Below are 11,732 nucleotides of genomic sequence, written 5' to 3' on the forward strand. Positions count from 1 at the left end.
GGGGGGGGGGGAGAGGGAAGGGGAAGGAGGGGGATGGGGAGGTCCCGGGCCTTGTGCCGGTCCCAGTACTGCTCCCGGCCCCGTTCCTGGTCCTGCCACCCCCACCCACGGTGGCGATGTCCCCCTCGGGCCCCACGTTCGGGGGCGGGGCTGGGCGGGGGGGCCCCGCGGCCTTGGGGGGCCTGGAGGGATTGGGGGGCCCCGCCGAGGGACACACGCCGTGGGGACACACGGCTGGGGGGAGCCATGGCGGGGGCGGGGGGCGGCTCTGGGGATCCCTGTTTGGGGGAGGAAACAGGACAGGGGGGTCCCTGTGGGACCCACGCCCCCCGGAGCCCCACGGCCGGGCGGGGAGAGCCCGCGGAAGGGAAGGGGGGCTCCGTGTCACCGCTGTGTCACCAGCGGGGGGAACCTGCCCTGCCCGGCCCTCACACCGGCAAGGCCCCCCCCGGCCCGGGGGGAGCGGCCACGGGGGACCCCCGGGGTGGCACCGCTGGACCCCGGGCCAGGAAGGTCCCTGAGGTCCCCAGCCCCTCCCTCCCCTCCCCGCGGGGTCCCTGGGGCTTCCCCACCGCTGTCTCCGGAGCAGGGTGGGGGTGGCGCTGGCACAGGGGGTACGGGGGGCGGGGATGGGACCCGGCCGGGGGCGCAGGCTGGGGTCTGGGGCAGACTCCCTGCACTGGGCACATGGCAGCCACGGCCAGGGCAGGGCCAGGCAGCCGCCACCGTGCCCCTCTAACATCAGAGGGTGACCAGGCGGGGACAGTGGCCGGGCCGGAGCAGGTGGCCAGGCCGGAGCGTTTGGCCGCGGTCCCCTCCCCTCGCAGGGCGCAGGCAGCGGGGCTGAACCGAAAAGGCAACTTTAATTGAGGCAGGTTCGGACGATGTGCCAGCACCCCGTGGCCACCCGCGGGGCCGCGGCCGGTCCCGGTCCGTCTGTGCTCAAGGTTGGGCGGCTGCCCGGGGTCCCGTGCGGGGCGATGCCGCCCCCGCTCCCGGTGCTGGCCCTGAGTGTCGGTGCCGGTGCCCGGGGCTGCCCCGCCCGGGCGGGCCCGGCCCGCAGAGCCCCGTGGCTGGTGAGGCGATTCCCGCGTGGGCCCGTGGTGCTTCCCCGGCTCGTGCGAAGCGGGATGGGGAAGGAGCGGTGGCGGTAGCAGCGGGGACGTGGTTGTCACCTCTTCCTGCCCTGCCAGCGGCGCAGCAGCCACTGGGTGACGAAGGGCCAGGTGGCCAGGAAGAGCAGCGTGCGCGGGGACACCGTCAGGCGCCACGGGGACATCGCCTGGCGAGGGGACAGAGAGAGGCGGCGTGGGGAAGGGGACAAAGGTGTCACCGATGTCACCAAACGTCCCCCCGGCCCTCTGCTGAAAGGAGCCACTGCCACTGCTCGGTGTGTCCTGTGTCCTGGTCACATCCCTCCTCCTCTGGAGATCGTGCATCAACACCGCCATCCCTGGGGACGTGTCCCCACAGATGTCACCTGCTTCCCAGCTGAGGGTCCCTTTCCTGACCTCCTGCTGCTGTGTCCCCAGGCCCCCGCAGGCTGCCGGGTGGGCAGAGGGACAGCAAGGCCACCCCACATTGCTTCCTCCACCACCAACTCACCTGTGGAGCAACTGCCAGGCCAGGGTCTGTCCCAGCCACATCCCCCTGCAAGACAGGAGAGGGTTTGGGGTGCAGGTGTGGCTGGCACCCCCCTTCCAGCCCCTGTGTCCCTGTGAGAGGGAGGGAACGGCCTGGAGCGAATCCGTGCAGGGCTCCTGCGAGGGATCCAGACGGTGCAGCTGGGCCAGGACCTCAGGGGCAGTGGGAATGAGGGAAGGGATGGCAGCGAGGGGCAGCAGCTCCCGGCCTGCACCGTAGGCCGGATCAGGGCAGCACCGGCCTCGGCCCCGCCAGGATGTGTCCCCAGCCACCGTGGGGGTCCCCACACCCGGGCCAGCCCTGTCCCAGGGCCCGGAGCCGAGCCCTGCTGTCCCAGCCCTGCCCCCGGCCGTACCTGGGCAGCGCCGAGCGTCTCCAGCCGGCTCAGCCGCTCCCGCACTCGCCGCAGCTCCTCCTGCAGCGCCCGCACCGCGCCGGCCACGTGCGCCTCCAGCTCCGCCGGCAGCCCCGGGGCCAGCTCGGGGGTGCTCCCGGGGTCCCCCCCGGCCGGACGGAGATCTGCGGGCACAGGGCACACGGGTGGCAGGGCAGGCTGAGCACCGCCCGAGGAGCCCCGAGGCTGGCCCTGCCCACCCCGTCTGTCACCCACCGGTGAGCAGTGACTCCCACAGGGCACCTGCCGTGGGCTGCCCACGCCACAGCCGCTGCCAGCCCAGCCCGGCAGCCCCACAGCCTCAGCAGCACCAAGGCTGTCCCCAGGGCCGTGCCCCACTGTGTCCTTCCAGTGCCGTGGTGGTGGCAGCGGGTGGCCAGCCCACCAAGGGGGTGGGTGCAGTGGCGCATGTGGGTCACCTTGTGACACCTGCTGAAGGTGCCAGCACCGGGCAGGACACCCAGGGCCAGGCCTGCTCCTCCCTGCCCTCCCCCGGGTGCAGCAGAGGCCCCAAACCAGCCTGGCAAACACCCAGATAATGCAGGCTGTGAGCGGGACACAGGCAGGGACTCGCTGCCAGCCCCCGGGGACAGCCCGGCCCGGCCTGAGCGGCCTCGGTACAACTTCACTGCCAAGGCCAGGCAGCCCGGAAGGGAACAGTGACAGGGGAAAGGGTGAGACAGGTGGGCTGTGCCCAGGTGAGGCGATGGCACCAGTCCCCCGGCTGAGGGTGGCACTGTCACCCCAGGGCAGCCCGGTACGTCTGGGCACGGCGCAGGGTGGCAGGAGGCTCCTCCTGCAGTGGCACAGCTCGAGGCCTGGTGGTCCCCAGCCACCAGCAGCAGTGGTGGGTGGCACTAGGTGAGTGGCACTGCTGTAACGGGCTGTCCCCAAGGCCTCCAGGGCACGGGGCCCAGCACCACCCCCTGCCCTCCTGGGCAGAGCTCACCCCGGCACCACCCACATCCAAAGGCACCAGCGATGTGGTTGGACCAGGGGCAGGAGCTGGGCACGGGGAGCCAGGGACCTGCATTCCCTGCCTGGCTGCTGGAAGGGCAAGCAGAGCATCCTCCAAATTGAGGCAAATTAGTACCAGTGCAGGAAATGGGCAAAGGAAGGGCTGTGTCCTGGAGGGCTGAAGCCACTGAACTGCTTGGGGACCACGGGATGCAAAGACGGGACACTTGTGAATTCCTTCAGCTCCTGATGGCCCAACCCCGGGTGCTGGAGCCTAACTTGGTCCCCTGGGGGTGGTGGCAGCCCCTGCACCCCCCTCCCCGCACAGTCCAGCCCAGCCCAGCCCGTGGGAGGTGGGGGAGCAGCAGGAAGGGGCGCAGGGACAAGCTCTGCACCCACCTCTCTCAGAGCCCAGGCCTGTGAGGTCGGTGCTGCTGCTCCCCTCAGCTCTTCTGCCTTCGCCCTGCTGGCCCTGCCCAGCACTGTGGGGCACCAGGGGCTCAGCCCCAGCCTGGATCTCGTTTGGGGTGAGCCCCCGCACCTGCCCGGCCTATGAGATGGGAGAGAAGGGCCCTGAGACCCCTGCCCCCCTCGCCAGGGCACGGAGGGGGATGCCAGGGCAGCAGTGTCCTTGTGGTGGCATTTTTGGGGGTGGAGGGTGCGTGGGACTGAGGGAAGCTCAGCCAGCACCTGGCTTGGGAGGTGACAGAGCTCCAGCACCCCTGAGGAGGGGAGTGAGGTGCCCAGACATGAGATGGCAAAAGAGGCGGGGCTTCCTCCCTCCTTCCACCAGATCCACCAAGCCTCACCCTGGCACCTCGAGTGCCAAACGTGGCCCGTGGCAGCAGGGAGCAGGGAGAAGTGGCAGCAGAGCAATCCAGGTGGTGGCACCCCTGTGGAGCTGCTGGTCTGGCCGACAGCCCCCAGTGCCCCACCAGAGCCGCACCACAGCACTGCGGGGCTGGGGAGGCTCCTCGGCGTCCCCTCTGTGACAGGGACCAGGCTCCAGCGGTGACACAAAGCACAGAGAGGTGCAGAGGGTGTCCCTCCCTGCAGGTTTTGTGAGGCTGCCAGGCTGGCAGTGCCATGCAGAGATGTCTGTGCAGCGCAGGCAGGGCAGGGATGGCAAAGCCTCCAGCACTTCCTCCGTTACCTTCTCAGACTCCATCTGCTCCAGGGTGTCACAGAACGTGTCCCCCTCAGAGTCGCTCGTCACCTGGCTCCCCTCGAGCGCCTCAGGGGCAGGAGCCAGCCCAGCTCCTGGAAGGGAAGCACAGGGCTGAGCCCCGGGCAGGGCAGGGCTGTCCGGAGGGCAGCAGGGGGAACGAGGGCCCTGCATGCCCAGGGCGAGGCAGGAGGAGAGGGAAACTGAGGCACTGTGGGGGAGGGCAGCGGCTCTGTAAACAGCGCTCAGACCATGGCCATGAGTCCAAGGACTGAATTCCCCCTTCTCCAGCCCACAGTGACCCATTGGCACAACACCCATGGCCCCTGGGGCAGCAGTGGCACCAGCAGGGACCCTGCCCAGCTCCCCGGGCACTGCCAGCCCCGGCGCTCGAGGGTGGCATGGCCGGGACATCGGCACTCGCTCCGTGACCATATTTGCTCCTGGGGGAAGGCTGGAGCTCAGCGGGAGGAGGAACCTTCCTGCAGCACCCTGCCCACCCCAGGGCACAGCCAGGGGCCCTCGAGGGGGTCACAGGGAGCCAGGGGGTGACTGCACGAGGGGCTGTGAGAGAAAAGCCAGGGCTGAGGTGTCACCAGGGAGGGCCAGGGCTTGGCACTCTGAATCCCGGTGCCAAGCAATCAGCAAACGTGGTTTCAGCCGAGGGAGAACATCCTCACATTAATACCACACTTCCAGGGTGGTATTTTCCCAGTCCATGGGGCAACAGCCCCCCCTTCTCCCTACAGCTTAGCAGAGTCAGGCCCCTTGGCACAGGCAGGAGTGAGGCAGAGCCAAACCCACATGTCCAGGGTCACCCCAGTGAGAGCTGGACCCACGAACAGCCCCGTGACGTGGGCAGTGCCTGGAACACCAGCAGGGCTGGAACAGAAGTGCCTGAAGCCAACAGTTCCGTGGGTGGATGGAGCCCCAGCCCCAGTGCCTGCTCCGTGGGGTCCCTGCCAGGTGCTGGCCACACCAGGGACACCAACCTGGCACGTGCTGCCCGTCCTGCTGCTCACCAGGCACGGGGTGTCCGGGGCTCTCAGGAGCCGGGCTGCTCACTGGGACATCCTGGCTGGGGCCATCCGGCTGCTCCCGACTCTCTGCACGGAGGGAAGAGGCAGAGCGGGGTCATTCTGTGGGGTCAGAGTTGTGTTGTCCTTGCAGCGCTGGCTCCCCGTGGGTTGGGCTGCCCTGCCAGCACAACTGGGGACACACGGGTGTCAGGGACCAGCCAGGGACCAGCAGCCTCTGCAGGTGCCAGCAGCTGGCAGGGAAGGAGAGGAGCCAGCTTTGTTTGCTGACAGCCCAGGAATCAGTGTGAACTCGTGTGGGTTTACCTGATGCAGACCACCTCTCTCGCCCTGGGGTGGCTGGGGTGTCCCTGTCCCCGAGCCCCTGTGGCAGCAGGCAGAGGGATCAGCACTGGTGACTGACAGTGCCAGTCCTGTCCCCTGGCAGTGCCCACGGCCTGCGGCACACCCACGGTAACAAACAGCCCAGCGCAAGAAGCGCTGGCTCAGGAGCCTTGTGTGGGCAGCAGCACCCCAAGGACTGGGGCAGCAGCACCCTGAGAAGGCCCTGTGGAGGGGCCTGCACCCTGTGGAGCCCATGGGGTTAATCCCAGCCATATTTCCAGCGGCCCCCAGGACTTTGCTCCCTGCTCCTGGGCAGGCAGGTGTGTGGCAACGCTGCCCTGCTGCTCTTTGCCTGCCCCTCTCTGCTGTTCCCAACCTGCCTTCGGCACCACAGAGGACCCACAGATCCCCCTGAGGGGGACGAGGGCAGCCACACCCCACACAGGGGGCAGTGCCAGGGCTGCCCTGCTCTGGGATCCTCACCATTCCCAAATCCCCCTCAGGGTGTGCCATGACCCACGGAGTGGGTGGGTGCAGGCAGGGTCCTGTCACCTCGCACAGCACCAGGACAGACCTGGCTCCCACCAGCCACGCTCACAAGACTCTGGTGAAAGCACCACTCACTAGAGACGTGTTGGGACCTGGCACCATCCATGATCCGGGTTCCAAGTGCCACTTCATAACGTGTTCTCTTTGTAAATAAACAAAACCAAACCTGCCCACGCTCCCACCTCTGTGCCCAAAAGCCGCCAGAGGCACCTGCCACGCTCCACACTCTGAAATTCCCTTTCTGCCCCAGTTAAGGGCAGCCAAAGCTGTGATTGCAGTGTCTGAAGGCGGGTTTGGGAACCTTTAACACAAATGACTCAACGCCTTCAGAGCTCAGCGCTCCGCACCTCAGTTCCAGCCACCTCGGGCTCGTTCGCCCCACAGGCGCCACCAGGTTTAGATTTAAGTGACGGTGTCATCTGTAAGTGACACTCTCGAGTGGAGAATGACCAGTTTAGACACAGCTTTGACATTCCAGAGAAAAACTAAGTCTGCCTTTTAAAGGGATTCAGCATCAAAATGGAGAACAAAGCGCCTGGGTACCACGGGAGGGAGCGGCCGCCCTGGGGCCAAGCCTTACAGACAACGTGGTTTTGGCATCCCTGTTGGGAGCAGGGGGAGACAGGACAGATGCCTGGGGAGTGAATCCATTTGCCAGGGCTCTCCCAAAGCACCGGTGGGTCACGCACCCGCTGTGAACAAGCCCTGGAAGCTCCTGTGCTGCTAAGCCGATCCGCTGGTGATGCCTTTCTGACCCCCTCACCAGCCCCCCGCTCCCCCGGGGGCTCTTCACCAGTCAGACACACCCAGCACAGCCCTGCACTGGGGGTGGGACAGGCCCCCAGCCCCCTCCCAGCACGAGGCAGCAGCCAGAGGCATGGAAAGGGCTGGGAAGGATTCTCCTCTAGCACAAACCGGTCCAAATAATCGCATTTGTCAACCCCTGTTTCTCCACATCCACTCCAGGCAGAAGCTGGCCGGCCTGTCCAGATGTTTACAGCAGCTGAGCCGGAGGTGGGCCAGCGCCAAGGGGAAGCACAGCCTCCCGGGGAGCTGATCCCTGCCCCACTTTGTACAGGGAGTGCGGCCAAGGGCCACTTGGAAGGCAAACCTCAAATCCTCGCCTCAAAGTTTTGCGGAGAGAAAGCCCAGCATGTGTCACACAAAGGCACCCCGGTGTGCCCGAACAGCCCCTGGGCAGCAGCAGCAGTGCCGCGGCAGGGTCGGGGGGATGCGGTGCGTCCATCCCGTGCCCCCCCAGCGAGCAGCAGCAGGGCCCGGAGCCGGTGTCCGCCGTGCCGGGGCAGCCGCAGGCGGGGGCAGCGGGAGCCCGGGAGGGCAGCGCCGAGGGCAGCGATGCGCCGGGCACAGCCGGGCACAGCGGCCCCCACTCACCCCCTTTCCTCTTGAAGAAGGACTCGGGGGGCCGGGGCATGTCGTGGATCACCTCGTAGAGCGGCTCGAAGTAGCGGAACATCTCCTCCGTGGTCTCGTCCATGGGCACGGTGTCGATGACCTGCGGAGGGCCGCGGCTGGACACGGGCACCGCGCAGCGCCCGGCCCGGCCCCGCCGCCCGCCCCGTTACCTTCTGGGCCACCTTCTTCATCTCCGCTACGTACGCGGCCATCGCCTCCTCCTTGGACATCCTCCCCAGGCTGTGCCAGGCGTCCCTGCGGGGCCGACGGCCGTGAGCGGGGCTGGGGGGAACCGGACCCGGACCCGAACCGGAGGGGAACCGGGACCCCCCCCCCCCCCCCCCGCTCTTACCACTTGTACCGGCCGATGGGGTCCCAGAAGCCGGGCCGCGGGCCCTGGCAGCACCCCGCCGTCGCCTGCTTGTAGTAGCTGTAGAAGCGCAGCATCTCCTCGTAGGAGGGCCGGTACGCACCTGCGGGACACGGCTCAGCGGGGCCGCCGGCGCCGCGGCTGTCCGGCCCCGGTCCCGGCCCCTACTCACCGCTCCGCGGCAGCCCCTGGATCACCTGCACGGCGGCGCGGAACTGCGCTCCGCACCCCGGCTCCTCCATGGCGGGACCGGCCCCGCACCGGCCCCGCACCGGCGCGGGTTCCTCTCCGTGTGGGGACAGCGCGGGGCCAATCAGCGCCCGCCTTCCATCGGCCCCTCCGCGCCGCGCCCAATCAGCGCCCGCCTTCCATCGGCCCCTCCGCGCCGCGCCCAATCAGAGCTCGGCTCCCGGAGCGGGCCCCTCCCGCCCCTGCGCTCCCGGCGCTGAGCGGAGCGCGCGCGCCCCCTGCCGGCCGGACGGTGCAGCGAGCGGCGCGAGGGGCCGGGCGCCGCCTGGCGGGAGCGGGAGGGACTGCAGCGCTGGGGACAGGGACAGAGGGACAGGGACAGGGACAGAGGGACAGGGACTGGGGCAGGGACAGGGACAGGGACAGAGGGACAGAGACACGGACAGGGACAGAGGGACAGAGACAGGGACAGGGACTGGGACAGGGACAGAGAGACAGGGACAGGGACAGGGGGACAGGGACAGGGACTGGGACAGGGACAGAGGGACAGGGACAGAGGGACAGGGACAGGGACAGGGACAGAGACAGGGACAGGGACAGGGACTGGGACAGGGGGACTGGGACAGGGACAGGGACAGAGACAGAGGGACAGGGGGACTGGGACAGAGGGACAGGGACAGGGACAGGGACAGGGACAGCGGGACAGGGACAGGGTGACAGTGGGACAGGGACAGTGGGATAGCAGGACAGTGGGACAGTGCACGGGTACAGTGCTCCAGGATAGTGAAAGATGCACCAGGGTAGTGAAACAGGGCACAGGGACAGAGAAGCAGAGCACCGGGATGGGTGCACCCAGCCAGTGCCTTGGGGCAGGGCACCGGGATAATGGACGGGGAGGGTGAACTGGGATAGTGGAATGGTGCACCGGGACAGTGGGACGGTGTCTACGGGAGGTGCCCAGCGCTCCAGCACCCCTGAACAGCGAGGCTGTGCCCCAGGCCAGAGCCCAGGTATGCATCACTGGGACAGGGCACCGGGACAGTGCTTTGGGACATTCTCCAATGCACCAGGGCAGTGCAGTGACACTGCAGCCACATCCCAGGACAGGGACCCTGTGCAAGAGGACAGTGCAATGGGACAGGGACAGAGCTCCGTGACACTGCACCAGGCACAGGGACAGTGCCACGAGGTTTCACCCATCCGGGCTGTGCAGCAGGACAAGGCAGGCAGGAAGTGCCAGAGCACAGGGATGCTCTGGGACGCTGGCACAGGATGCTCAGAGCAGCTGTGGCTCCCCCTGGATCCCTGGAAGTGTCCCAGGCCAGGCTGGACAGGGCTTGGAGCCACCTGGGATGGTGGAAGGTGTCCCTGCCCATGGCAGGGGTGGCACTGGATGGGCTTTAAGGTCCCTTCCAACCCAAACCAGTCTGGGATTCTGTGATAATCACCCAAGATAATGGGGTCATGCATGGGGACAGCAGGACAATGCACCAGGCATGGGGACGATGCAATGGAGCCATGTACCAAGGGTCCCAGGAGAAAGGACCAGGAAACTGGGACACTGCACTGGGAAAGTTGGATAAAGTACTGGGGGACTGGGATACTGCACTGGGACACTGCACAGGGGATCTGGAATATGGCACCAGGACAGTGTCACCGGGGCACTGGGCAGGAGCAGGGTCCCATTGCATGGGGAGGGGACAGCTGGGTCAGGCAGAGCAATTGTAAATTATTATCCAACTTTATCCACAGTATACTTTTATTATATTTTTTATAATATTAATTATTATCCAACAACTAATTATGCTAGTGAGGAAGGGGCGGAATTTGGGGTCTCTGAGCCCCCAAGGTGAAGCTCCTTCCCCCTCTGCTCCAAGGGCTTTTCTTGAAGGCAGGGAGCTCTGGGGACATGGGGACATGGGTGACCTGGCAGAACAAGGTGCCCTGGGCATGTGGGAGGTTCTGGGGTGCCCTGGGGACCACCTGGATCCGGCCCTCACCCGGGGCTGGATGCTGGGATTGGGATGCAGAGCAGCTTTCAGCATCTCTGTGCCAGTTTCATCATTGCCTCACACTCCGGTTTTCCACCTTAATCCCACCTCCAAATCCCAAATCCAAGAGGGGCAACCCCCCCCCCCCCCCCCCCAACCTCTCTAAATCTCATCCACGTCCTCTGGGGAATCTTGCCAGTTGAACATAAATAAATGAAATGAAATAAATAATTTTTAAACCCCAATAAATATATTAAATAAACGCAGTAAAGCCTTTTAAACCTCCGGCCATTTCCAAGCTCTGACTCAGGGCTCCTGCTCGGAACCGCGACAGGGCCTCGCTGGCTCCTGCTCGCGGCGGAGCCGGCCCCGAATCCCGAGCGCTGATTCACGGGACACGTGCTGTGCTATAAGCAGCCGGGAATGCGAGCTGCTGCTTTCCATGGGATCGCTTCCAACCCGCTGGCGGGCGGGAGAAAATAGCAACGCCGCGGGAGAGGAGGAACCGCACCGGGATTTGTTCGTGCTGCGGATTTTGCAGCCAGAGGTGTTTATCCCGGTCATTCCACCGGCTCGAGGCATCTGTTGCTGAATTCCTGGGAATGCAGTTTCAACGGGAGGAAGAGAACTTGGAGCAGAGCCCGGTTATGCGAGTTGCAAGTGCATTTTTGGGGTGGCTGTGGTGTCCCCCTGTCCCCAAAGTATTCAGAAAGAGCTTCCTCCCCCCCAAACACAGCCCAGGCACTGCACGGATGTGTCCCCAGCTGTCCAGATGTTGCAGGAATTGCCCAGGCCTTGAAAATCGGCACTAAAATACTGTCCCAGGCTGCTCAGATGCTGCCCAGATGTCTCCCTGCATGAACAGATGTTGCTCTGGGGTAACCAGAGCATTCCCAGGAATGCCCATTTGTTGCTCTGGGTGCCCAGATGTTGCTCAGGATACACAGATGCCACCCAGGATGCCCAGATGTTGCCATGGATGCCCCAATGTTCCCTCAGCATAATCCAATATCCCCCAGGATACCCAGATGCTGCCCCAAGGGTCCAGACGTCACCCCAGGATACTCAGGGATCACTCAAGGTGCCCAGATGTTGCTCCAGTCTGCCTTGGATCACCCCTGGAGGCCCAACTGCACCGCTGCAGCCCTGGCACTGGGGAAAGTCACCTCCTCTTCCTGTCCTGTAGCTCCTGGTCCCCACAGCCCAGCCAGGCCTGGGATGGCCTCCCTGTTCCCCTGGACACGCTGGGTTTTTGGGAGAAGCCTGTAGTCACCCATCCATTCCTGCCCCACCCACCCTCAGTGGTGGCTGTGGGAAAACTGCAACCAGGGACAGAGCGAGAGGAAACGGCCCCAAGCTGTGCCAGGGCAGGGTCAGGTTGGACTTCAGGAGGGATTTCGCCATGGAAAGGGTGGCCAGGCACTGCAAGGGGCTGCCCAGGGAGGTGTTGGAGTCCCCATCCCTGGCAGTACCCAAAACCAATTGGACATGGGGCTCAGGGCTCTGGGCTGGTGACAAGGTGGGGATCGGGCACAGGGTGCACTCGACGATCCTGGGGGTCTTTTAGGTCCTATCCTAAACGATTCTGGGATCTGTGTCTGCAAACACACACACGTGGGGCTCTGGGACTGGCACCTCCCAGCTCATGCTGCTGCCACTCCCTGGGTGTGCCACCAGTGGGGACAGTCACCCGGAG

At 65.7% G+C, this 11,732-nt stretch overlaps 1 protein-coding gene across 5 annotated transcripts; it reads right to left on the minus strand.

Moving 5' to 3' along the window:
* Positions 1-844: 844 nt before the first annotated feature.
* ACBD4 (acyl-CoA binding domain containing 4) lies at positions 845-8,173 on the minus strand. Of its 5 annotated transcripts, none has more exons than XM_042021586.1 (10): positions 8,029-8,169; positions 7,839-7,959; positions 7,657-7,741; positions 7,466-7,586; positions 5,153-5,266; positions 4,149-4,255; positions 3,395-3,545; positions 2,000-2,163; positions 1,606-1,650; positions 845-1,282 (listed from the first exon to the last, which is right to left on the minus strand). In XM_042021586.1, the coding sequence occupies exons 1-10, from the start codon at positions 8,096-8,098 to the stop codon at positions 1,172-1,174; spliced, it is 1,089 nt and encodes a 362-aa protein (XP_041877520.1). In that variant the 5' UTR covers positions 8,099-8,169; the 3' UTR covers positions 845-1,171. The 5 variants fall into 5 exon arrangements, with proteins under 5 accessions (XP_041877520.1, XP_041877523.1, XP_041877521.1 ...); XM_042021587.1 differs by having other exon boundaries at positions 1,175-1,282; positions 1,606-1,760; positions 5,183-5,266; positions 8,029-8,173; XM_042021588.1 differs by having other exon boundaries at positions 1,175-1,282; positions 1,606-1,715; positions 8,029-8,170.
* Between the last annotated feature and the right edge of the window lie 3,559 nt (positions 8,174-11,732).

The sequence above is a fragment of the Corvus kubaryi genome, unplaced genomic scaffold (assembly GCF_017639235.1).
Source record: "Corvus kubaryi isolate FWS band 111438036 unplaced genomic scaffold, C.kubaryi_AGA036_p1.0 37152, whole genome shotgun sequence".
Classification (NCBI taxonomy): domain Eukaryota; kingdom Metazoa; phylum Chordata; class Aves; order Passeriformes; family Corvidae; genus Corvus; species Corvus kubaryi.